The following is a 27722-nucleotide window of genomic DNA, read 5'->3' as shown; positions in this document are numbered from 1 at the left end:
CAGTGGACTTTTTGGATTTCTCAGTCTAAGCCGACTTGAGTTTATCCAACTCTGGCCAGTTCAATGGCGCCAGCTGAAAAGCACACAAAATGACAATCATGAGAGAGTATGAAAATTGTGTATTCCTAGCTACGTTTAACCAAATTGTGAAAAAATGAGCATAGTGACCTACCGAATTTTTTTTTCAAAAGTACAAGACATATACAACTTAGATGCCACTTATGTTTTACAAAATTGACAATACTGGAAGGTTAAAATCTTCCATGAAATTAATGTTTTAATCTCAGAAATTTTGGGTGTAATAATGGCAAATTTGATAAAACATAAATGATTCCATTTAGTCACACATTTTTCCATTCAAATTAGAGTCTTTACTGTTCAAAGTTTTACTTTTGTGTTATTGGTACAATGAGATGTGAAAATTTCATTCACTGCTTGAACTTGAAATGAATGGTTTTATATATTGATTTTAAGTGATTTTAGGAAAACTGACTTTTCATCATACATTTGTATAAGATCAAGTATGGTGACCCCATCTTTTTTCTCTAATATTTGATTGTTCTCATATGCCAGAATTCAAAAATCCATAGTAACTGTTAGTCCCCTAGTCTTCTATGTGTTGCTCTCTGGCTGGATCTTGTGTACAAGTAGATGTATGTTTCACTGTCAATTGAGTGTCCTATGACCGAAACTCTTCTTAAACTACATCAGAGTCAGAGCTACATGTATCACTGTCACTGCCAGTATGTAGTAGCAGGGCAGTAGTTGTATTAACTTTTTATTTTGACAATATTTTTGTTCAGTTTATACAATTGCGTTCTTGTTCTACTCCCTACAGCATGTTGAGCTGTCAAATATTCAGCTTGCCAACACAGCCTACGTGTACCGTGCATTTGTATCATTCAATTATCACCAATATTTAGACAAATGGGCTTTGTTGACAAACTGAATATTGTGTTTTTCAGCATGCTGTAGAGAGACACCAAGAAACTGTGTTTGATACATTGCATAGAAATATTGAAAAATTATCAACAGTTGCAGCTCCTGCCCCATTACAAGGCCAACTTTTTTTCCAAAATTTAATGGCATTCATACATTTTAAGATTTTTTCGAGATTAAAGACATAAAATGTGACAAAACGGTTCTAGATTTTGTTTAATTATTACTAACATTAGAACCATTGGACGACATCAAAATATTGGGAGTCAAAATGTTTTCAGGTCCCCATAGGCAGAGCAAAACTTTCAAGTCCCCCCTCGACTACCCAAAAATTTTCGAATCCCCCCTGAATTCCTCCAGCCCCCCCCCTCACCATTTTTTTTGAACGCGGCCTAAGGTATAACGGTTGCACACGTGCAGTGTACGTTGATATACCGCCATTAGTAGTTGCAAGGAAATTACCGTCCACACAAAAGTATTGAGCTGTTTGGCTTTACTCAAGAAGAGACTAAGAGGACAAGGTCTCCTTGAGTACACTTAATGACGTTTCACTTACGAGTGATATGTCTATCAAGGTTCTCTGTGTACACTGACTGACAAAATTCGACACATTCACAATTCCTAAAGAGGATAGGAGTCCACCGGGAAGAATACTTATAGTTTTAATTTGTCGGTTATCGTAGTTATGCCAATAATTCTCGTGTCCTCAAGAAGTTATCTTTATGAAGGCATCGCCTGGGAGTACCTTTATCGTCTTTCCCTCGTCTAGAATGGATACTTTATAATAATTATGTACTAACGTCTTTATCATTTCAAAGTTGACTACAGATACTCTGTCTGTCTGTCTGTCTGTCTGTGTCTGTCTGTCTGTCTGTCTGTCTGTCTGTCTGTCTGTCTGTCTCTCTCTCTCTCTCTCTCTCTCTCTCTCTCTCTCTCTCTCCTCTCTCTCTCTCTCTCTCTCTCTCTGAAATGGACATAGCAATATTTGTGGTTGGCGCTAGATCTAAACCCGCACCAGGGGAGGTTTCCAAACAGAAAAACAGAAACAGACACACAGAGGCACGCACTGATACAGACGGCGTAGTATTTATAACCACACAGGATTACGTAGTTCGGTAGCTGCTAATGCCATATTTACCGCGTTCCCTGTATGTTTGTGGTGCAGGAGTATGAAATATGTGAATGCAGAACACTTCATGTTTGAATATCGCTTATCAACTATCGGCAGGATACTATGGCATGTTGTAGTTTTTACAGAGATAACAAGTAAGGGCATAGCATTCAGCGTGAATGAACATCGTAACTGCCGGGCTCAATTAGATTGGACCAAACATTTCTCACATCTAAATCAGCTGAGTCATAATATGAAAGAATGTGACACTGGACCTTGGGTAAATTCGCAGCGTAGGCTTGCGTTGAGGCGCACCGAGGATAAGACCGATTGGACAATTATACGTACCACAGAAACGACACTCTCAGCAAATTTCAATACACCAACAGCTGTTACCGCAAAGACGGAAATTATGTATTCATATCGCCGGGAAAGATTAAAATTTGATCAAATAATTTGCCTCCTGACTGGGGTTTCAGCATTTTAACCCCATTATGTTTGCTGTAGACCAGCAGTCCTGAATCCCTAGGTCTCGCATCAGTGCTTGTTGATATCATGGATGTAATATGTTGATATTGGCTATTTACCTGACGTATATCCTTTGTTCTAATGTAAAATTATGTCCAGCCGATCATATTTTTTGGAGATAAAGTTGAATGAAAGACCTTTGAATCCGTGAATGACATGAAGTTTTCTACTGTTTGTTGAAATCGGAGGCTTTGCTGTAACGATCTTCTCCCTTGAGAATTCTCTCTCGAATATGACAATTATAACTAACGTCTTTCGACATCTAACGCGATTTATTTTTTCGACGCTGACAACTTCAGGAAGGTTTAATTGAAATTTACGACAAGAAACGCGGCACGACAGTTGGAAGGTAGTCCCTACTGTCAAAAATGATAAAGATGTGTGAAAGTCTTTGTCATTGAAGCTAAATGGAGAAGACAGCATCACGGTGTCAAAACAACCCTAAAACGTGACTTTCAAGAAACAGTATGGTGACCTGTCAATGTGTAACCACAGGGGCTAGCGATCAGAACATTCATTTATTAATTAGTTTTACACGTTAACATTTCATTTTTAGAACACAAGCTTGAACAGTGACAGTGTACTTCACGTTGGTGACCAGTAGAAAGAAGTGATTGTAGACCAATTCACAGATATGCATGGACACGACTTTATTCTTTGAAATACTACATAAACATAGCGAAGGGTAGCTATAGTGGGCACACACCGCGCAAGCCTGTGTACTAAAACTTGCAATATCAATAATAGTTGTTTATCATAACTAATTAAAAGGAAATATTTTGCTCGCTAACCCCTGTGGTATAATTAGGCCACACAGAGATGATCGACGTATTATAAATTTTTATAGGGACAAAAGCATAAGATGATATTTTCATTATTTTTTTTCTTGTCCCTCAAGTATGTCTAAATTGTATTATCTCTGCATACCCAAGCCACATCGTGTACGACATCCAATGTTATTATTGATAAATAGATTCTTTTGTGGGGACTGAAAGTTACTCGCCCTGGGTTATTTAGTTTCCACAATTAACTTTGTGTAGACCACATATGTAAGCTGTATTTGCATGTTGAAGAGTAGGCGTTTCGACACGATTTTGAAGAACGAGAAACTGTTATTTAACAAAGACCTTTATGGCATACTAGAGAATACATCAACAGTTGACAGCTTATGGAGCTTTGCGAACAGAAGAAGAGAGCCGAGTCGTATAAGGAACGGGTCAACGAGAATTGATGATTGAGATATCCGACAACATGCAAGCGGAGAAAGTTATACGAAAACGCAATCTGTAAAGCATTGTTACAGCGTCTTGTGGCCAGGTACTTCAGTCTAGCTATCCGAGTACAGAATTCCTTCAAATCTCATAACCCATCAAGGAATGATATACAAACCTCAAGCCCTCGTCGGAATATTTGTTTTAAGAAATGCCACCTGCTACAGTAAGATAGAGTAATCGTCAGAGACTTGACGTGTCCGGCACATCTCAGATCGGGATTAACCTTCCTTGAACAAAGCAGGACATAATCTAGTAGATTGACACTGTCAATGAACTTCACTGTATACCTGTACGTGAATTATTGCGCATAGAAACACATGAAGTTGAAGTACAGGGAGAATGATAGATCACAGGTCCAGGACAAATTGATTAGATCGGAGAGCTGGGTCGATCGACAGAGGGTCGGATAGATAGATAGATAGATAGATAGATAGATAGATAGATAGATAGATAGATAGATAGATAGATAGATAGATAGATAGATAGATAGATAGATAGATAGACAGACAGACAGATAGATAGACAGACATACAGATAGATAGATAGATAGATAGATAGATAGATAGATAGATAGATAGATAGATAGATAGATAGACTGAAGACACAGATAGACACACTCAGACAGACAGAGAGACAGATAGACAGACAGCAGAGACAGACAGTCAGACAGACAGACAGACAACCAGGCAGATATATAAGCGCATGGATGGATAGCTATACAGGTTAGTTGAATGGGTTATTCACGTAATTAAAGAGAATTCTACCCCATTTAAGCTTGGTCCGTAATGTGCTTGAATTTTTTACTTCGTCATTTGTAGCAAATAATCGTATTGTATTGCCTTATTCGTATGTGTCACGACGGGGAAACTAGTAATCACTCACGAAGTCAATAAATAGAAACAAACTTCATCGCCTGTGGAAGCAGTTCGTCAAATGGAAAGACGTCGTGTACAAGAACAACAGATGCATCGGCTGATATATACACATTGACAGTCATACTTGTGGTCAGAGATTCAGTTTAGACAGACATAAGCTTACATATAAAAAACGAAGAAAAAGTGCTATACGAGAATCTGGAATATGATAGGCGTTGAGGTAGCTAAAAATAGGTCTGTAGAGATCTTGAGATAGTAAAAACTTGTATTCGATCGACTCAGGTAATGAGACATTTTAAAGCTACGCGAAAGTAGCTGTTTACTCATTTGTTTGCATTTGTCTCTCAATAAAAAGTGAAATTAATGCCCTTTTTGAAAAATCATCTATGAATTCAAATAATTCATGATGTGTCTAATATGCTATCTCTGGGCCTTCTTAGAAAGTCTACGACTAGCTGCTATTAGTAAGCATTTCGGTAAGTACCAGATATTTTATCATCGCTTTTATTACCCGTTCTATCTTTAGGCGGGAGATAAACGTGTATTTTGATGAACATACCTATCACAGCATGTTTTCAGATAAACATGGAAGAATGTGCATTGGGAACAGATATTAGGACTCTCAAACGTTTGCTATACCTTTTTGGTATACAACTTGTTGGGGTTCATTTTGAAGCGTTTGGAGTAATGAAAGTTTTTACTGGCTAATTTTTTGTGAAAATCAGAAAGAGTTAACAAAGGGATGGCGGCCATTTTGTATTTAAAATGTCGGTAAATATTGGATGATTTGTTTCTCTGGTACCGTACGGAAAGTTTGAGCTAAATAGTTACGCCTTCCAATGTGGAGTAGCAAATTTCTACATTAAAGGCCCAGTGACTGTAACTTTTGACATTTTGTCAGTCTCTCATTGCAAGTGTCAGTTACAGCTTCAAGGTCTACTTCACTGTGCCTGTCAGCTTGTCAAAACATACTGCATATGTGTGCTCTGAATCAATTTTGTCAGTCTAATAATCGGATCCAGATGCGGACTTGAAGTCAATTGTTAACAGTTGCAATGCACGTCAGACACCGGCACGTCTTATTGGCAGACCACATAATTGGCATTTCAAAATATCGCACGAAATAAAGAAACTGTAGTTGATAAGGCCAAATAAAGAAATACATACACTTGTTTCCGGTACCGGAACCTGACCGACCGACCCTTGAAAACACCCCAACCCCATTTTTTCGTATTTTCAAAAATATCGAGTAAATTCTCTAAATTTTGCAGTATTTAATGGGTCTGAGCCAAAAAAAGAAATATGCATAAACCTTTTTTCAGACCAATCTCCCCTAAGCTTCCGAGGCATGTTTCCGGAAACTTACATTTTTTTTTTATTTTGGACTAAATGGAAAAAAGATAGTGAAAATATTTGTCCAACGTGTCAGTAATTGTAGCTTTAAGTAGAACGAACTGACATAAATGGACCACAAGAAATAATTTCCAAATTATCAAATTTGACTTGCTCATAGATGGATAAATTCTTGTGAGACAAAAACAACTCTTGCATGTGCTGCTTTTGTGACATTCATCAATTATGACCTGCTGGGCAGTTCTAAGCTCATTAGCGCCAGCCGCGGACGAGGACATCTGAGGTCACATGATCTCAGGTATAGGCAGACGTCATCATGGAATTCTATATATATGACTAGTCTCGCAGTAGATGTGATATTACCAGACCGAGTTTTTTATTACCTCGACGAACTTGGGTAGGGGTAATGAGTAACCAATAATTCACGTAGTACATATAATTGAGACAATTAAGGAGGGGAAGTATGTTCGTGTACGAGGCTACGTTACACGCGCTTGATTAGGTTACCGTGACGAGTTCGGATACTGTATCAAAATTGCTCGTTTACACTGTATGATTCTACTCATGGCAAAGGCAGTTTCAAAATTTAAAAAAAAATGTCGCATACACTGAAAGAATTGTCGTCTTGCTGTTCGGGCAAATTATAAAGGGACATTGTGACATTTCCATATTCTGATTTAGAAAACAAGTTCATTTTCTACATCATCAAGGTGTGTTATCATACACCGTGTTGCCCTCACAAACTGTAACATAGCGCAACGTATGGGATATACGGAGTCGCTGTTGACAAATGGATTCTGCTCAGAGCTAAAATCCAGCTGTGAACTAGGTTGAGTTGACAAGTCAATTACCAGACATTTCGACTCGGTTTGGGTGAATAGAACTGGAAACTCAATTCCACAAATAAAACAAAACGACAGGAAATACATAAAAAGTTATAGCAAACAGAGCTTTAATATTCTATGACGACGTTACAGATCATAAAGGGCAGATATTTCGCAACGTGTCAGTAGAAAGGCTTAAAGCTGTATTCTGACAATTTGAAAAATATTGGAAAAACGCAGAAAATATTAGAGCTGGTTGAAATAGAATGATAAATGACACCTGCATCTCAAGTAAAGCAAGATTAAACTGTTTCTGTATCAGGTTTTAATTTTCAAATGGATTTTCAAGGATAAATTATGCGAACTTTTTTCATTAAATTAAAAAGGCTGACATACAGGGCGTCTGGGAGGGCTTGATCATTCAAGTTAATGTCGAAACAACTTTGCAAGGGGAAAAGAAAGTACGGCAGTTAGGTTAACCGGCAGCTTGACATTTAGTAGTTTATTAAGGTAGAACGCGCCTCGGGGGAAAAAATTCGGACTCTCAAACTGTTTCAATTTGTTTCTCATCTATCACTTGTAGGGGTTCATTTTAAAGCTCCTGGTGTAAGAGAATTTTTCACCGGCTTAGTTTTTCGAAATTCGACAATTTTCATTTTCTTCATAGAGTGTACACGGCCATTTTGAATTTATATTATCAGTAAATCTTGAGTAATTTGTTTCTCTAGTAGTAATTTGCATGGTGACCCTCGATTTTCATTCTCCATTTTGAAAGAGAGTGTTTGAAAACATTCCTTGAGGAAAGTTTGAGCAAAAGTTTATGTCCTTCACTTTCGAGGCGCATACTACCTTAAACCAGCTGGTGTACGGTTTGCATTTTCAAAAAATTAATTCAATATGAATGCTAGACTCTGCGATGGTGGCGAAGTCATTTGTAGAGTTATAGTCCCAGGGTTTAAAAATACCACTGGAAGAGCATTCGATCACTTTCCTTAAAAGCATAAAGATAAAAATTTAAAAAAAATCCAACTTGGTTGTCATTACGTTTTATAATGGTAAGTCTCTGGTCTTGCTTGACGTCACGACCACGATGTTACCAATGCAACTAATTTACATGACGTCATTATACAGTCGTTATGGAGACAAGCGACGACAGTTTGATTTTCAGTCAGAAGTTAAATCAACCCTTACATAAATTTTCGTAAATTTAGTGTCATTTTGAGATATTTACGCAAACATTTAGAGACTTTAACGACACATAAACTTGGTCTCTAATAATAATAACAGTAATAATAATTTTATTGTCCAATCAGACGATTGGAAAATTGTTTTCGCTCCATCAAACATTTACAAGGTAACTGATTAACAACACAATATAAAACTATCATTGCACTAAAACCGCATTAACTGCTAAAGGTATCTAAAATGGCCATGGATCACCTTGTCTAAATTGTTAATCTGAGTTTATGTACCAAAGGAATGGTTAATTCGCGCTCATAAACTGGCCATCATCGATTTGGAAACACAAAAGTCCAATATGCAAAGTGTATAAGTTATGAGGCGACGTGTACTTGTTCACTTTATTGCGAGCTAAGGTTACCTCTTACGTATTAATCTGATCGACGTCCTGTCCACGCAATAATAATGACCGCAAAGTTGACAAAGAAAGAGACACAATAAATATATTCTGATTGCTTTATTAGTATGATATACAGTATCACTCGAGATACACTAACATCAATCGTCACGGACAAAGTACTATGGGGTGTGCTGAAAACGTTTTCACGTCGCAAAATCGGTGTAGCACATGTCTATTAAAGACTCGTATCGTATATACACGTACTGTGTAAGTTCTTGATTACGTGAATGCCAACAAGCGTGTCCTATCAAGTTTTCTTTCCCTTAACATCATAACGGCTACTTCTCAAGGCCAACGCTATCACAACACTGTAATCGGATTGTCGTTGGAGAAGGAAAATATTCGAAAAAGCCTTGACTCCGTGTTATTGTTTTAACCCTTGGTATAAAGCGTCTGCTTCCTCGCAGTCAATGTAATTTAAAATGGAAAGTTACGATATAAAGCAATGAGTGAGAGTCCGGTCCTATGAAGTGACAAGGATAAACCGTGAATTTCTTGACCCCTTCTCCCCAGTTCCTGGTACATGGGTCTAAGTTCGTCATTGAAAATAATGGGAAGGGCAAAACAACCGTTATGAAAGGGTCAAGGTACAACGTTAAAATACCTAGGATGTTAGAGACATCCAGATGCTTCAACTTTGTTCCTTATCTCGATTCTCCATAAAAAACGACAATATTACAACCTACACGTCAATGGGCTTATAGCATTGTCTTGAAATACCGCAACCTGCACGGTTATGTTGTATACTTTGTCCTTGGAATGTTGGAAAATCGATTTGACTCGAGTCAAAAACCAGTTATGTAGGCAGATACAGTGTCACACATATACTTACACTTAAACACTCTTTCAACGCTATTTAACAACTAGGCATGCATATATACGATGCTATAAAGATCTTCATCAAACTTGCTACAAATCAAAGTATTTGTGATAAGCCTGGGCCATAACTGGGCTTATAATGTCTCAGCTTTGTCATGCCGTATTGCGAGTTTTGTTCACTGTATGTAAAGAGGGTCTCCCAGGCAAACGTGTATTCAGTACGAATGAGTTTTACTCTCTCTTTGCCAACAGAGAGTCAAATAATGCATGCAAAGCTCAAATGTTCTGATTGAGAGCAGAAGATTTTATTGTCGACAGAAAAATAAACCGAGTTACTAGATATGAAGGGTTGAGTGTGAAAAAATAATCTAGACAGAAGCTTCGTGACACAAAAGTGAGCACTGAGTTATGTCGGCCATGTTTATCTTTCCCCCCATAAAGTTCTGAAGCGTTTTTCCGCGCACTGTGACCCACTCCTGTCCGTTTTTCTGTTTGTGAGAGAGGAAGTTCAGAAACCTTCTCCGCGCATGCGCCACTGCAAATGAGAATACGTGTATCATCCCCAGCGATGTAGTTCACACAGATATCCTTATTACTGTAACAGGCGCACCACTCTCTTTGCTGGCTCTTCAACGCAGTTTTCTAGATCAAGAAAATTGCCGTTGCCCCAAAAATAACGCCAGCAAATATTGTTACCAGTTAAATTGTTGTCATGCATTCTTGAAATTCTAGGTTCAAGCCAAACATTACTCGGGGTGACAAATACCTTTTCGTAACGATATTGCTGCTTATTGTAACACTATACAAACACGGTTAACCGCATGCACGAAAAATGTAGGAACGTCTTTTAAAAACTAATGTGAAGCGAAGTTAGTGAGCATCGGGTTGACGACTTTCAAGATATTTGGAGCTCAGTTTTGCGTTATAACTGCTAGTGTGGATGTTTGAGTGGGCTGTGAAATTTAGGTCTTGGTGTTCTAGTTCACCCAACAAGACGGTCAAAGTTTTATATCGCGAACCTTTGTTTAAAGTACCGGGACTCGGATCATCCATGTAACCAGGAGCCGATTTCTAATTTTCAAATGCCTCAATTCTCAAACTCCGCTTTAGTCCTGGGAGAGTCGAGAAAAAAATCGAATATTTTGTTCATATTCCGTCTGCCAGAACCCACATTCCAAACCAATCGCTCGTCTGGATTAAGATTAATGCATTTTGACAGATAGGCTGCAAGAACGCGTTCGTTTTATGATCTATCGAATGTTGGTTTGGACGAAAATAGCTCTCGTTGACTGCAACAGTATCTGAAAGTAATGAGCCAACGCCGGGGGTCGTCGTGTCAAGTAGTGCCTGGGGGAGACATGAACGTGGCCTTGTGACCGTGATATTGCCACATGAGATTCATAAATGACTCCGTGGCGTCTCGGAACATGTGATTAATCGCTCGTTTCTTAACCTATATTAAACTCCAGTCGTCGGTAAAGCAGTTTTGAGCTGTTCAGAGTCAGCGAAATCTAAAGGGACACAGGCTGCCACTTTTGATAATACTGCCAATAATTTTTGTTCTATTGAACAATATAGTTGGTTATCCTTTTATGAAAGAATGTTGAAATATGATGTGATAGCCTTGCCAACACAACCATATGTTCAATATGAAGTGCTATGGTTGACGAATGAATACTTCTGGTTCGGGCGAAAATTTAGTGAACAATAAGGTCGCACATAGCACCTATACCTCGCGAGGTTTTTGAAATCATGCGGATTTTCTGTTACCCGTAGACCCCTCGAAAGTTTGATTCCCGTTCGCGCGCCTCACGATTTACGAGTCAGGCTATCGCGTACCACTACTCGTCTGCGAAGGGTAGAACATCGATAAACAGTGCTGGGCAATTTGAACGCGAATCACACCCTGGTGATTTGGACGACATACTAACCTCACAACTTGACCTTGCTGAGGCAGTTTGACAAGGCCGACGTTATCCGAGTGACGACATTGTCCCCATACTATATGCAATGTCGGATGAAATGAAAGCAACGCATTGGAGGTCACAATTATTGTATTAGTTCATTTTTAATCTGTCGATGTATACGAGATTACAGAAAGTCCATCACATCACTTTAACCCTTTGAGTGCTGTAATTTTTCCCACAAAAATTTTAGTGCAACATTTTACCAATTTTTATGAATTTTTCTGTATTTGTTTTGATAATTTTGGAGCAAACAGAAATCACATTTCAATTGCTACAGTTTTTTATCAAAATTTTGGCAAATATCTGAAAAAATTGACTAGGGTATATATTTTGTAAAGGCGACAAAAATTGGCTTTGATGTTCAAAGGGTTAATAGCCGTTGGTGACCTCTTTACAAATTTATAATAGGATTATAAAGTAACAATGATGCACGTCAATGAAAGAATGTTTCTTCATTTACATGAATTGATACGAATATCAAGTTCACATGGTACGTGTACGTGTGTATGTACGTATGTATGTATGTATGTATGTATGTATGTATGTATGTATGTATGTATGTATGTATGTATGTATGTATGTATGTATGTATGTATGTATACATACGATATACATCTATTATATCATACCAGTATATTGATGGCGCAAATACAGTGATCTGATTGGTCGAGACGCGAAAAGAACGGTGGTATATTGGCGATATACCACGGCTGGCATGCGTACTAGCTCTCAGCTTGAGGAAAATTCCTTTTATGACGTTCCACGCCAGAATTTCAATATACTGTTATGATATAATAGCAATAAATCACACCAAGCGACGGTATACCACTCGATTTTGACCATTTCACTTCATATATGCACTCGCTATCGCTCGTGCATATATGTCGTGAACTGGTCAAAATCTCGTGGTATACCATCGCTGGATGTGCTTTATTGCTTAAATATATTATATATATGCATACAAAATAGATCTGTTTATTTTATGTTTACTATGCTTTCTTTGGAAATTAAGTATATAAATATAAATATATATATATATATATATATATATATAATATATATATACTTGTATATAGTATATCATATATATACATGACACATATACACACATATATATATACATGACACACATATACACATTTATTAATTTATATTTTTCAAGGAGCCTTCCACATTTAGACTTTACACTGCACAAATTACCCTTGAGAGTAACGATTCAATCAAATACAATCAATTGATACATGTGACCCAGATCAGTGTTACAGATTTCCCTTTGAATTCAGAGATCCTGTTCAATAGGGAAGGACATTGTACGCAGGGCGATTATCATCGGTACTTCCGCGTTTTGGCGAGATAGAGGTGATGTTTGTGGCTTTTTGTGTCTGCCGCTTTTTGAAAGGTCAAATGGACAGTTTTCGAGGGGCTTAGGGCTACCACCAGTAGCCCGAAAGAAACTGACACAGAGACTACACTGAAATCTTATCGTGAATTTCTCCTCCTTCTGAAGCATTGTGAAGGAGTTCAACACAATTGTGTTAACATTTCTAACCTCGACCTTTTTTCCAGATGAATTAAACTCTGTCAGAGGGAAATAATATATCGCCTCGCTCCCTTCCCTCGAAGTTAAAACATAATACACTTCACGCCATGACCTGTGTAAGCAATTTCTTATATCACTGTAAGGAGAATCCATGAGCTGATTTGCTTCTTTGGTAATTTGAAAGAAATATTAATTTTAATATTACGGCTCGTGATTTATTGCCTCATAAAAATTTTACTACACATATCCCCCATTGGTTGTTGAGGTCTTCCAATGCTTCAATATTATCGTCTTTCCTCGACATTTTGTCTGCTTCTTAGGGTAGTAACGCCTCGAAAGTGAAGGACTCAAACTTTTGCTCAAACTTTGCTCAATGAAACTTTCAACCATTCTCTTACCCAATCAAACAGGGGTCACAGTGCAAAATTTGGTACTAGAGACTGAGATAAATTATCCATGATTTCCCGATATTTGACATTCAAAATGACCGCCATACCTGTGTTAACTCTATGAAGGAAAATACAATTTTCGATTTTCACAAAAAATAAGCCGTGAAAACCTTATTTACTCCGCGGGCGTCAAAATCAGCCCCAAAAAGTGGTAGACAAAAGCAGTAGAAAAGTTTGAGAGTCCGAATATCTGTCCCCGAGTCCCATTCTACCTGATAGACAAGTAGAATGTATGTCGAATAAATATTTGTGAGTATAAGGCGTCGTGTAAAAATAAGACGCATAAAACACAAATTGTGATGAAACACAGATTCCATCTAATGAACCTTGAGTCCAGGAACAATAGATAAATGTAAATTTACATGACTAGTAGCAGTGACAGTTGTCTCTCACTTAATATCGTCATGCATCCAGTATCTATTTCAACATTTCAGTTTGTTTGTCGCTATCAAAAAGTCCATTTTTAATCATCATCAAATCGCAGTCAAATAATAGCTGAAGTTGCGTCCGTGTAATTGGTTGTCATGGTTACGGATACCAAAGAGAGGCTTACAAATTACTAATTAAGAGCAACTGTTGTGAGTAGATCGTCGTATACATCTCTATTCATACAGGCCATTGTTCGTCACGGACTATTAATAAAAATTACAAAAGGCGGCGGTTATTTTAGCAAATGAATCTTTGGACAAAATGTTGACAGGATATAAATCATTGACACTGTGATGAACTCTGTCAATATGAGCAACTGTCTGCAATTGATCTAGAAAGGGATGCATCTTGATATCTTTGCTGGACTAATGAGAATGGGGTATTTTTTTTCGCCTTCCTTGATTTGACACACATTTCCTATCTAGGCCTGAGTATCTTTTTAGAGAAGAATTTAGCACAATTTCTAGTCGTGTGAATAGTTACTGACGACAGCAAAACGGTTTAAGTCTTTTCAGCTGTTTTCATGCCGCGTTCATAAACTTTGCCCACCCTTCCAAAATTAACGGTCCCTCCCTGAGATCGAAATTTGGCGGCCTCTATTGTTACGTGCAGAGAAAACGAACAAAAGGGTGAACTCAGCAGTTAACGTTTAAACAAAATTTATTACGAAAATAAAACTAATTGCTAAGTCAGGGATAGAGTACAAGCTTTAAAAGTGTACAGACTACTTATCTCAGCTGGGACGGCAGAGCTCCAGTCTCAGAGTTGTAACAGTCAGTCGGATGAATGAACAGTCCTTTGGCTTGCAGGCTTGAAATTGCACAAAGTCCACAGTATAAATCCAGCGTTGGCAGAGAAGGTCTTGAAAAGTCTTGAGAATGACTACTGCTGGAGTTTAGTAACACACAAGAGACACGATCCCAAAAGTCTGACTGGAAGCTGAGCACGTCCCTTTTATAAAGGCATATAAGAACAATCTAGAACTTTTATTGACATGCTAATTACTGTTCTAAAATTATCTCTCTTACACAACTAATCAACTTTCCAGAACATTCCAAACATGACTAATTGAATTCAAGGTTGTGAGGTCACTGAGGGTAGTGACCTTGAGAATGTTCTAGACTAATTGAACTCAGGTCATGATGAGTGTGGGGTAAATGACCTACATGACACACCCCCTCTTCAAAAAAAGAAAATTTTTCAAAGAAAAATCTTTCTTTTACAAATGTAATCTTGAAAAGGATTTAAGTACTCAAATTTTGTTTTACTCTAAAGTAAAATTTCTTGAAAGTGAACAACAATAAACTCTAAATACGAGAGAGACAGTCTGCAATTAAATTGTCTCTGCCTTTGATATGTCTAATGTCAAGATTAAACTCCTGTAACATTAAACTCCATCTTAGCAATCTCTGATTTTTGCCTTTAAATTTCTGCAGAAAAACAAGAGGGTTGTGATCAATATAAACCACTATTGGCTGATTTGAAGAAGTAACATAAACTTCAAAATGCTGTAAAGCTAATATCAAAGATAAACACTCTTTTTCAATTGTAGAGTAGTTTCTTGGGATTTGTTAAATTTGCGTGAAAAATAGCAAACAGGATGATCTACACCATGACTATCCTCTGCAATAAAACAGCACCAGCAGCCGTATCACTAGCATCTACAGCTAATTTGAATGGCAAAGTGAAATCTGGTGCAGACAACACTGGGGCACTTTGCAGTATGGCTTTAAGTGTATCAAATGCCTGTTGGCATTGCTCTGACCAAACAAACTTTACTTTCTTTTTAAGTAAGTTAGTCAAAGGCTCAGTAATTGTGGAGAAATTTGGACAGAATTTTCTGTAGTAACCAGCCATACCGAGAAAGCGCATCAGTTGTCGTTTGCAGTTTGGTATGGGAAAACTTGAAATGGCACTGATTTTGGCATCAACAGGTTTTACCTCACCCTGTCCTACAGTATGTCCGAGGTAAGTTACCCTTGCCCAACCAAACTCAGATTTGGCAAGGTTGACAGTCAACATTGCTTTACTCAGTCTCTCAAAGAACTTCCGCATGAGCTTGATGTGTTCCTCCCAGGTGTCACTATACAGAATGACGTCGTCAACGTAAGCTGCACACCCGTCTAGCCCGGATATGACGTCGTTGATCATCCGTTGGAACGTTGCCGGAGAGTTCTTCATTCCAAATGGCATCACCTTGTACTGGAACAATCCGTCTGGTGTAACAAAGGCGGATATTTCACGAGCACGATCTGTCAGAGGGACTTGCCAAAATCCCTTCAGTAGGTCAAATTTTGTCACATACTTGGCTTTTCCCACTCGGTCGATGCAGTCATCAATCCTCGGGATTGGGAAAGTGTCTGTCTTTGTTAAAGTGTTGACCTTCCTAAAGTCCGTGCACATACGATAACTGTGATCTGATTTGGGAACAAGTATGCACGGCGAACTCCAGTTACTTTTACTGGGTTCAATAAAGTCATTGTCCAGCAGGTATTTGACTTCTTCCTGGAGATATTTCGCTTTTGTTGGATTCAGTCTGTATGGATGTTGTTTTACAGGCTTACTGTCCCCAACATCAACATCGTGATAGATGACGTTCGTCCTCGTTGGAACATCTTGAAACAGGTGTTTATATTCATGGAGCAGTTCTTTCACCTGTTGTTGTTGTTCTGGCTGGAGGTGTGCCAACTTTGTAGACTCCAGCTTCTCCAGGATTTCTGAGTTCTGAAGCTTGACCGAGCCCAGCTTTGAGTTTAGAGTATTTTCACTCAAGTCAGTTTCAGTATCACTATCTTCATAATGGTTTGAACTGACTGCACTGACAGGCTGAGTTATAGTAGGATTATCCCTATCAAAATATGGCTTAAGCATATTTATGTGACATAGCTGTTTTTGTTTTCGCCTGTCAGGTGTTGTTATGATGTAATTACTCAATTTCTTATCAATTAGATATGGCCCAAAGTAACGAGCATGGAGTGGTTTGCCAGGAACCGGAAGTAGAACAAGAACTTTTTGACCTGGTTCAAACTTCCGTTTTGAGGTGTTTTTTATCGTATTTGGTTTTCATTGACTGCTGAGATGACTCAAGATTTTCTCTGGCTAATTCACATGCTTTAGAGAGTTTTGTACGAAAATCTGACACATATTGCAAAATATTCAGACAATCATCATCGTCTGATAGGAATTTCTCTTTAACGAGCTTAAGTGGGCCACGGACTGTATGTCCAAATACAAGCTCAAATGGGCTAAAACCAAGAGACTCCTGAATTGACTCTCTAACAGCAAAGAGCAGAAAATGAATTCCTTCATCCCACTGCTTCTCTGTGTCAAAACAGTAGGTCCTAATCATGTTTTTCAAAGTTTGATGAAATCGCTCAAGAGCACCCTGACTTTCTGGATGATAGGCGGATGACCTATACTGTTTAATGCCTAGCTGATCCATTACTTGTTGAAAAATACCAGACATAAAGTTGGAGCCTTGATCGGACTGGACACATTTAGGGAGGCCAAATAAAGTGAAAAATTTGACTAAAGCTCTCACTATAGTCTTTGTCTTTATGTTTCTCAGTGGTATGGCTTCTGGGAACCGAGTTGATGTACACATAATTGTCAACATATACTCATTTCCTGATCTTGTTTTTGGTAGGGGCCCAACACAGTCTATTAGTATCCTACTAAATGGTTCTTGAAATGCAGGAATTGGTGTAAAGGGGCCTTTGGAATGGTCTGATTTGGCTTTCCTACCATTTGACATGTGTGACAAGTTTTACAGAAATGTGCTACATCCTGCCTGAGATTAGGCCAATAAAAGTGACTGAGAATTTTATGATAAGTTTTCCTGACTCCTAAGTGACCAGCCCAGGGGGTTCATGGGCCAGGCGCAATATTTCAGCACACGATAGGGCTTTGGAACCACAATTTGATGTTTTATAGCCCAATCGTCATCAACCAAAACGTCTGGAGGTCTCCATTTACGCATGAGAATACCAGATTTTGTATAATAGGAAACAGAGCTATCTGAAGTTTTACCTTCATCATCTACCCTGTCAAACAAAGACAAAATATCTGGGTCTTTGTGTTGTTCTGCAATGAGATTTGATCTAGAAAATGTCTGACTTTGGTCAGCAGAAGTTTTACTGGAAGTTTCAAATCCACGAGGGATAACGGAATGATCCGTGTCAAACACCTGACTGAGAAAGGTGTCATTTAAGTCAACATCTGTGACATATTTTGAGAGTATTTTGATTCTCGGAAGTTTTCTTTGACATGGCTCGAGTAATGGCACATGAAGGAAATAAATCGGGTATCTCTTGTTCAATTGGCTCTGGATCCTGATCTAAAGTAGGATTATCAGTCACAAGTGGATTAGTAATGACCTTGTCCCCAGCAAGGTCGTTTCCAAGAAGAAGGTGAATCCCTTCAAAAGGCAAAAAAGGCCTAATACCTAAAGTCACAGGTCCAGAAACAAAGTCCGAAGACAAATAGACATTATGGAGAGGAACAGGAATGTAGTCATTACAATCTACCCCCTTAATAAGAACTTTAGAACCTGAAAATGACTTTTCAGAAAACGGCAGGGTATCTGCCAACAAAAGAGACTGGGAAGCCCCGGTATCTCTTAAAATTTTGACAGGGGTAGCGGAAGAAAAATCACTAGAAAGTGATATAAAACCATTATGAATAAATGGCTCGAAAATACCCATAATGCTATCTTGAGAAGAATTGACCTTGACCTCATTAATTGGGGATAAGAGGGGTTTAACCTCAGAAAATGTGTTGCACACATTATTAGACTCTAATTGAGTTGATGAAGAAATAAGCCGGTTGGCTTAGATCCACTTTGACCACTTTGACCTTCACGTTTTCTTTTCAATTTGAAACAATCTGACATTAAATGGCCGTCTTTCTTGCAATAATTACAAGAAAGTGTACCAAACTGTTTGTCAGAAGGAGATTGAGACTTGGGATCTGATGATGTGGGAGTGTTACTTGAACTGTGTGAACTGCTGTCATTTGATTTCCTACTCTCCTTTGAGAAATTCTTGGATGAAAAGGAGGAGTTAAATTTACCTGCATTGTTTCTGTATGAAAAGGACTGGGATGGTTTGCTGAGAAATGAAGATTTGTGGGTCAATGAATAATCATCGGCCAAACGTGCAGCAACCTCTAATGTATCTGCCTTTTGTTCATTGATAAACGTCTTGATGTCACTCCGGATGCACCTTTTAAATTCCTCAATCAAAACAAGCTGTCGTAATTTGTCATAATTCTGACTGACCTTTCAGAAGAGCACCAACGGTCAAACAGTTGTTCTTTTGTTCGAGCAAATTCAACATAAGTTTGATCTTTCGCCTTCTCACAATCCCTAAATTTCTGACGGTAAGCTTCAGGCACCAACTCATAGCCCTTGAGAATTAATTCCTTCACAGAATCATAATCCGAAACCTGCTCTACTGACAACTGAATGTAAATTTCTCTGGCTTTACCCACCAAAGCACTCTGCAAAAGCATAGACCAGGACTCCTTAGGCCAATCCAGACTCTGAGCAATTTTCTCAAAATGAAGGAAATATTTATCAACATCCTTTTCTTGGAAAGGGGGAACTAACCTGAAATGCTTAGTGATGTCAAAACTGTCTGAAGGGAAGAATTTTCCTGACTTTCTAAGCTCTAAACGTCTCATTTCTAACTGCAGTCGGTGTTCTGCTAATTCTCTTTCCTTTTCTTTTTCCTCTCTTTCTTTCTCCCTTTGTCTTTCTTCCATTTGTAATTCTTTTTCTTTCATTTCCAATTCCCTCTCTTTCTGTCTTTCTTCCATTTCTAATCTTTCCTGCCTATCTTTCTCTCTCTGTCTTTCTTCCATTTGTAATTGCATTGTTTTTTTTCTTTTTCTAATGCCTGTCTCTCTTTTTCCATTTGTAATTCTAGTTTCTTGATCTCCAAATTCGTCTGCATTTCTAATTCTAATTTTCTTAGTTCAAAGGTAGACTCGGGCTCATAATCTTTCAAGGTGGATTCCTCAAATTGGCCTAAATTAACTAATGTTTTGCAATGTGGTACTGTATTTCCCGCTTGCGCATAGATCTTTTGACATCTACTTTAAGGAAATTGGCCAGTGCAATGAGGTTGTCTTTTTTGAGGGAATCAAATGCGTCCTGATCAAGGTCATCCATAAATTCGTCTGGCTTGAATTCCGCCATGATTGAATTTTGCTGAGTTCACAGTATACAGTAGTTTTAAAAAGCAGGCAAAATGTTGTCAAACGGCTCAAAATATTCGTATCCCGGACGAGCCCCCAATTTTGTTACGTGCAGAGAAAACGAACAAAAGGGTGAACTCAGCAGTTAACGTTTAAACAAAATTTATTACGAAAATAAAACTAATTGCTAAGTCAGGGATAGAGTACAAGCTTTAAAAGTGTACAGACTACTTATCTCAGCTGGGACGGCAGAGCTCCAGTCTCAGAGTTGTAACAGTCAGTCGGATGAATGAACAGTCCTTTGGCTTGCAGGCTTGAAATTGCACAAAGTCCACAGTATAAATCCAGCGTTGGCAGTGAAGGTCTTGAAAAGTCTTGAGAATGACTACTGCTGGAGTTTAGTAACACACAAGAGACACGATCCCAAAAGTCTGACTGGAAGCTGAGCACGTCCCTTTTATAAAGGCATATAAGAACAATCTAGAACTTTTATTGACATGCTAATTACTGTTCTAAAATTATCTCTCTTACACAACTAATCAACTTTCCAGAACATTCCAAACATGACAAATTGAATTCAAGGTTGTGAGGTCACTGAGGGTAGTGACCTTGAGAATGTTCTAGACTAATTGAACTCAGGTCATGATGAGTGTGGGGTAAATGACCTACATGACACTATCCTTTCCCTTGTTTTGATTTAGATGACTAGTCACTTCTATGGATATTTACCCAACAGCATTTGTGCGTCTTTTCACTTTTGCATTTTCATGTATTTTGATGGCCACGAAAATGTTTTTGAAAAGTTGAACTTGTACAGTGACTCGTCAAGTCACAGAGCCATCCGTTCTGCGTGCAGCTACTCAATCAGAGTCGTGCGGACATTCAAAAGAAAGCAACGCACGCCAAATACGCGAAATTCTATCTCAGAACACCAAACTTTACTGTTCAGTAACTGCTAAATCTAGCACATATTGCACTACATAAGCAATGAACTCACGTTACTGTGAACTTTTCCAAGCACGTTTCTATACACAGTAATGTTGTTACAGAGCACAGGGTTTCTGTCAAGGCGGGATCTCCACTGTCGCTCCCCTGTGTACGTATTCAAATACACAATTTAGAGAAATTGACGAAACAACCTTGGAATTTGTAACTCCTGTCGGCGGCCGGATGACGGGAAATGGGAAAACGGTACAGTTAAGGTCGATGGAGACTTCTAAGCGTGATGTTTTGGCGCCTTCATGGACACGTTCGTGACCATTACGACTGAAAAAGCAATCGTTTAGTGTGTATGGTCAAACCTCAAACAAGTACACTAATTTCTCCATGGAGGTCGTGGCGGAAAGGGGTAAATTACCCTTTTCCTGTACTCTCAACGAATATGGACAAGGATTTTCACCCATGTCTGTAACGTTGATCTCGTCAATTCGAAATAACAAACTGCGCATCGCAGTTTTTCTGAAAACATTGACAAACAGTCAAGACAAGCTATTTTTGGCGATGACGTCACTTTTTTCATCAGGATGAAAAACCTATGCATTTATTCGAATCCTTTCCTTCAAAATCCCAGGAGTTCAGTACTTTTTTACCGACGATATAATGAATCGTTTTGCAAACTTGTCTGTCTCAAGAGCGTAGCCTATTGACGCAACTTCAGCTTCAACCATCTCACTGTATAAAGGTACTGTATTGCCGCTTTTTTTTTCAAATGTTATGACTTGGAGAAGTCCACCAGGGAATGAAGTCAATATCGTGTACTCTACGTACGCAAAGGATAGAACAGATTATATGTACGAGACCTGCCATGTGGTAAGCCTCTCCACCACATCAAATACAGAGAGTTATGCTTGGGCTCGCATTCTGGATGTTGTAGGTGAAAATGTGTTGGAGACAACACTGAATGTGTGTGAGTGGTCGTGTCGTGTCCGTCACGTGGCAACTGCCAAAATGTACTCTTCGTTTAGACTACGCTTTGTTTTATGACGGGAAAATTGTATGGGAACAGTATATGCGGGTAATAATGTATGTGAAGTAACCGTGAAATCTTTAAATTTTCATGCGAAAGATTATCTTCTCATTTACGAGCACAGCACTGCGCGTTACAAAATGTGTCTCGGACGAGGATGGACATCACTTTTCGCTTAAAAACATACTGGTGTTTTCTGTGTCGAATGAAACCTTTTGTTCTGGGGAAAAATGCTAAAAAATGTATAATCTGCCGGGTAGATTATATACTTAATGGTAGTGTTCCCTGCTTATGAAAAAAGAGCCACGTCATAAATGGCAGTTTATAAACACACAAAGGACATCTATTCATGCAGAACGAGCCCAACAATTGATGCTTTGGTAAGGTCTATGAGACGATACGACATTTTTTCTGAATTCACGATACTATAAGCAACAGTGAAAAGGGGTTGGGTTATGAAAAAAAATTTTGTGACTAGGCCTGAAATAAATCGATGCTGGATGGTACTCACTTCTGTGGTCGTGCCGTTGGTGTTTTTTACGTTCACATTTCCGACATATCGGTGTGGCGGGAAACTCTTCGCAGATCACGCAGTTGATGCACTTGTACAGGTTTTTGTCGTACACCTCCCCCTCCGGACACGCGGCACCCAGCGCTTGCTCGTTGGGTAAAGACGCGATGGTCCTGGGGTCCACCACAGACATGACGACACACAAGAGCAGCGGTAGAACACCCATTATATCCCTTTACAGACGACAAGAGAAGCAGCGCCTTTAATCAGTCGGGAATGTTTCCAGCAGACGAGAGAAACGCTGAAAGCATGCGTATCACCAGGGTGATCTGACGCGCGCGTCGTGTCGTCCTAGTATCGTGTTATTAAATTTGACATATATTAATGAATACCAGCAGAGAGGGGGCATACCACTCTGACTAAACTGGGGAGTTCATTGACTGAGCCTTCACAACATCGCTCTCAACACAGTCGCCTGCTCTCGTGGCGAAAATATAGCTTCACTTCGGCGCGATAATAAAATGCAGACTACGTGCCTTTTTTAATTCGCATTTGATGTTCAAATGGTACACAGTCGTGCACTTTTTGGGTCACGCCACACAAGCGGTTACAGCGAGATCGCAACCTCTGAAGCAGGGCCGGTAATGCGCCAGTCAATGTAAACCCCCACCCCCCCCCCACCTCGGGGTTTAGTGGGGGATTTGGAAATTAGTCCTGTGAAATCTGCCAAATGCCCCACCCCCTGGGGCAAGACAACCTGGAAAATCCCCACCTAAACCAAGTAAATCCCCCACATACAGGGGTGGGGTATTTGTAAATTCCTACACACAACCACTCTTTGGAATTTTCATGTCGTAAACAACCTGCATCAATAAAAAAAGTTCATGTTCAACTTCAGAACAATTTTAATCATTTAAAACGGTTTTGTGACATTTATGCTGTTCACAAATGTCTATCACAATCAACACAAATAGATCCAGGATAATGACATACTTTTCGCATTTGTTTTTCAGCCACTTATACTGTGACTTTAAGTGTTGAGGTGTCACTGTCACGTCACCTATTTTGGAGCAAAAATTACAATATTTTTCAGTCTAGTTTGCTTGTATGTTGTCAGGCATAAACATATTTCAGGCTAGAACAATTAGATCAAAACATCAGATGTATCATACAAGACCTGTCGCCTCAATAAACTAATTAAAGCTGATAATTAAACAAGATACATGATGTCCAATCTCACAAGTGCAGCTTTTTTGTCTTCTCGCTCTCATGCTACAAACACAATGACACATTCTACATCAGTCATGCACTGATTTAAAACAAGCAGAGGAATGAAAATTCACAATGGTCCGTGTTTATTCATCACAAAACACACCACAAAGATACTGTGTAAAACTCAACAGAACAGATGATCAGAATGATCACACTGATGAAACAGAACTGTTTCCCTAGCTATATGGGTCATCATGAATAAATTTGATAATACATTTAGCGGACATAAAAAAGAAACCCGTCGTGACCGAACATGTTTTCCAAATACACAAGCAATTAAAGAGCCATTTTTCATGAATTTTGTTTGATGTGAGATACTACTTATATTGTTTGACATGTCGAAAGATACTTAATGAATGGGTGACCCTGCTATATTCGACCCCGGTTTTAGACACGATACATGCAAACCATCACGAAATGATGAATTAATGGTCATGACCATTAATTCGTTTTCGCGATGGTTTTACTTAATTTGTATAAAACTGGGGTCGAATATATGTATGGTCACTCATTCATTCAGTATCTTTCAACATGTCAAACAAAATAAGTAGTATATCGCATCAAACAAAATTCATGAAAAATGGCTGACTTTGTCCCTTTAAGCTTTATCAAAAATAGAGTTGACCCGGAGGTCTTTTAGTGCTGGACCATGTCGATGAGGCATCGTGAACATCCGAAATGTCACGCTCACGTGGGAAAATGTGGGAAATTTTGCGTATGGTATGTTCAGTTTTCCAAAAAATAAGAATACACGGCGGATGAAAATCATTTATTTAGTTATCGATATTTAAGCCATCAATCACAAATATACTTTCATGCACACCTCTGAATATTGCTGCATCGCGTTCATCAATAGCCAGTTGAAAAGCTGCTTACCGGCCCACATGGCCTTGACATCCACCTTTCGCCATGCTACCGCTCTGAACAACAACATACCATTACCAGGGCCTGAAAATTTCTGTTTTTCCCACTGGTCCCAGGACCAGTGACCTGTTTTTTTTCACTGGTCCAAAGGTAAAATCCACTGTCCTCAAAAATTTGCATAACAATACAAGAATGATTCATTTCTCATACTCATGTTATATATGCATTTCTATCAGATTTGCTTGGGATTTGCATACAGCATAAACTGCCAATCTTTTTAATATAGACACACTGCATAAACATTTACTTGGTAATTTTCTCAAGTTCTTGCACCACATACTTAACATGTTTTTTTACTATTGCTATAAAGTTCACTTCATTTTTATAATTGCCCAGCGGTTGATTCTTTCCATTTAAATTGTAAAAAATAGGTTTAAAACACCAAATATCTGAGAGGGACTTCTTTTTCCTTTGATAGCAATATTAAATTGCCATAACGCTGTTTGACAAGCTAGGCGGTTCTTGTTAAGGTCAACTACAATCGAGCTAGGGGGTCTTGACTATATAAGGAATTCAGCATGGTGACCTTCTAAATTCAGAAGCTTGCTTGCCACGGACGATCGGAAAGTTGTAATGAGACTCCTTCCAGAGAATTTTACTGCAAAATACTACTTTGATAGACAGAGATATAATATTTTCACACAATTTTGGGGTTGCTGATATTTTTAGCTGAGGCTATGGTCTGGTTTTTACCACATTAAATTTTACATGTAAAATGAGTACGTGGCCCGTCATTTGATTTTTGCAGTGCAGTGGCTAGTGGACGCACATCGCCTGGCTCATATCATGAATCGCAAACTGTAATAGAGTAACCGATTTCCCTTTAGAGTTTACGCTGCGATGAAAGAAATAGACTAAATTTAAATGTTTGATTGACTTAAAGACACAATAATTATTGTAATTTTGTAGCTAAAAGACGTAGTCTCTCAATGGAATGGGCCTCTTGGTTTTAGTGTAACTGGCTTTAGTGCGTCTCTGCTACCTCCTTGGTTTCAGTAACTTCGGTATTTTCGGGGACGTAGTTTCTATTTTCGTCAAAAGACACTAGAACACAATCTGGGAAAAGCACTGGACATTCCCTTGCAAAATAAATTGGCTCCTTTTTGTATTGGTCTGCGGACTTTTTAGGGGTAATTAGTACTGGTTCGGGATAAAAAATCACTGGTCCGGGACTTCGGGTAATTTTCAGGCCCTGCATACGTGCGCATGCGTAGTTATTTACGAACATCTGGGCCTGTCCGTCAAAGGAATAGGGGGATCAAAACGAGGCAATTGCCCCACCCCCTCGGGCACAGTTTCATGGCACACACGGTCTAATCCCCCACATTTTTCCCGTATCGCCCGAGGTGGGGGGGGGGGGGGGGGGTGGGTTTACATTGACTGGCGCATAATATCAACTTCGTCCCACATGTTATTAGATCTTGTATGTTGACCCAGGCTTAATTACGAGAAAAGAAAAACATGCTGTATTCTTTTACAAGTTTCCCTCAGATGGCCGAGCTGCCACGTCTTGTAAAATGAAAGTCCGTTGGAAATGTGCAGATAGCCACATCATCTGTGGGCCCACCGCGAAGCAGCCAGGCTAAGTCTGAGTGGAGTCTCCGTTTGGTTTATTCCCCAGGGGTGTGGTGTTCTACATCATTAGTGCAATGCCAGGCATATAACATTACCAGAACCAAGCGCGATTGAATTAGACAGTTGCGCTTCTTGTACAAGGTTTTGGACTTAACCTTCATGCTATATATAAATATACTTTGGCTTTTCGCAAATATGCGAAAAAAAGATGTGCATAAAATAAACGAATTTACTTGCCATTTCTGACACGTGCGCTGACAACACTTTCACTATTGATTTCATTACACACACTCGAAAAAAACATTGCTCATGTTTTCACAGGGAATATAGATTCGGCATTTAAATTTCGGTCTTTGTTGGGTTCAGTTCTATAGCGTTGTCACTCATGAATAGTCGGATCGCGTAAAGAAACCTCCAACTGTACACTCCTTGGTCTGATCTAAAATTGTCAGGATAAACATTCATCCAAAAACTGTTCAAAAAAACAACGGTAATAATGTAAAGCCGTTCTATTGAATTACGGCAAGAAAAGACACAATTGGTCATAATGATCAGTGAAGTCTACCCTGTACCGGAATGGATGGCGGAGTTCGATCAAGTTTTGCTTTCTGTGTCCTGGGAACACAGCGCCATCATCGTTTGCAGATATTATTTTTTTCTTTTTCAAACTGGATGGGGCTATTTCTTTCAAAATTTAGTCAGTGCATAAAGCAGCTCTATAAGATGCAGTCATGCTTTCATTACAGAACCTCGAGGTCAAAAATCTACTTTATACACTTACAAAAGACTCTGATACAACAAGACACCAAATTTAACAGACAGAAAGAATTTCATTTTTTTCTATCTATATTCATGTGTTTGCCCTGAAAAATACTCGACGGTTTCAAAGATGGGAACTGCAGTATTTTGGCAATGAGAGCAAGGTAGTGTACTTCATTTCCATTGAACAAAACTCATCAGTGGCAGTTTTTCCCCAATATGAATCCCGATGGTCAAATAGAATTGACATGACACAGGAACTTTGTACATAGTTTTGGAAACATCAAATAGTAAAATCTCGAAAGGGCCAGCGAGACGCTCCTTGACACATAATTATTTTGTTCTGTAGAGATGCACTTTCTCATTAATCCCTACAGAAAATGTGCCCCAGGGGTCAAATATTCAGACTCTCAAACTTGTACAATTCTATTCAGATCTACCTCTTGTGGCGGATCATTTTAAAGCTCTTCATGTGAGAAACATTTTCATCATCTTGTTTTCAAAAAATTAAAAATGTATTTTTCTCCATAGAATTTACACAGGGATGGATGTCATTTTGAATTTAAATAGCAGTAAATCATCGGTAATGTTTCTCTAATACAAAAATTTGCATGGTGACCCCCCGATTTTTATTATTGATTTTGAACGAAAATAGTTGAAAGATTCCTTAGGGAAAGTTTGAGCAAAAGTTTAGTCTTTCACTTTCGAGGCGCATACTACCTTAAATACTAAGTAGTAGGATTCTGAAACGATGTGTTCTGTACAACATA

At 38.7% G+C, this 27722-nt stretch overlaps 1 protein-coding gene across 1 annotated transcript in view; it reads right to left on the bottom strand.

Annotated features, from left to right (window-relative positions):
- The window catches only part of LOC139142501 (neuronal acetylcholine receptor subunit alpha-10-like), a 101207-nt gene extending 78462 nt beyond the window's left edge, over positions 1–22745 (bottom strand). The window contains exon 1 of the mRNA XM_070712454.1: positions 22423–22745. Coding sequence (XP_070568555.1) covers positions 22423–22648 — 226 coding nt within the window. The 5' untranslated portion in view covers positions 22649–22745. The remainder of the gene's footprint in view (positions 1–22422) is intronic.
- Between the last annotated feature and the right edge of the window lie 4977 nt (positions 22746–27722).

This window comes from Ptychodera flava, chromosome 10, assembly GCF_041260155.1.
Source record: "Ptychodera flava strain L36383 chromosome 10, AS_Pfla_20210202, whole genome shotgun sequence".
Classification (NCBI taxonomy): Eukaryota; Metazoa; Hemichordata; class Enteropneusta; family Ptychoderidae; genus Ptychodera; species Ptychodera flava.
This window is presented reverse-complemented; position numbering and strand designations above follow the sequence as displayed.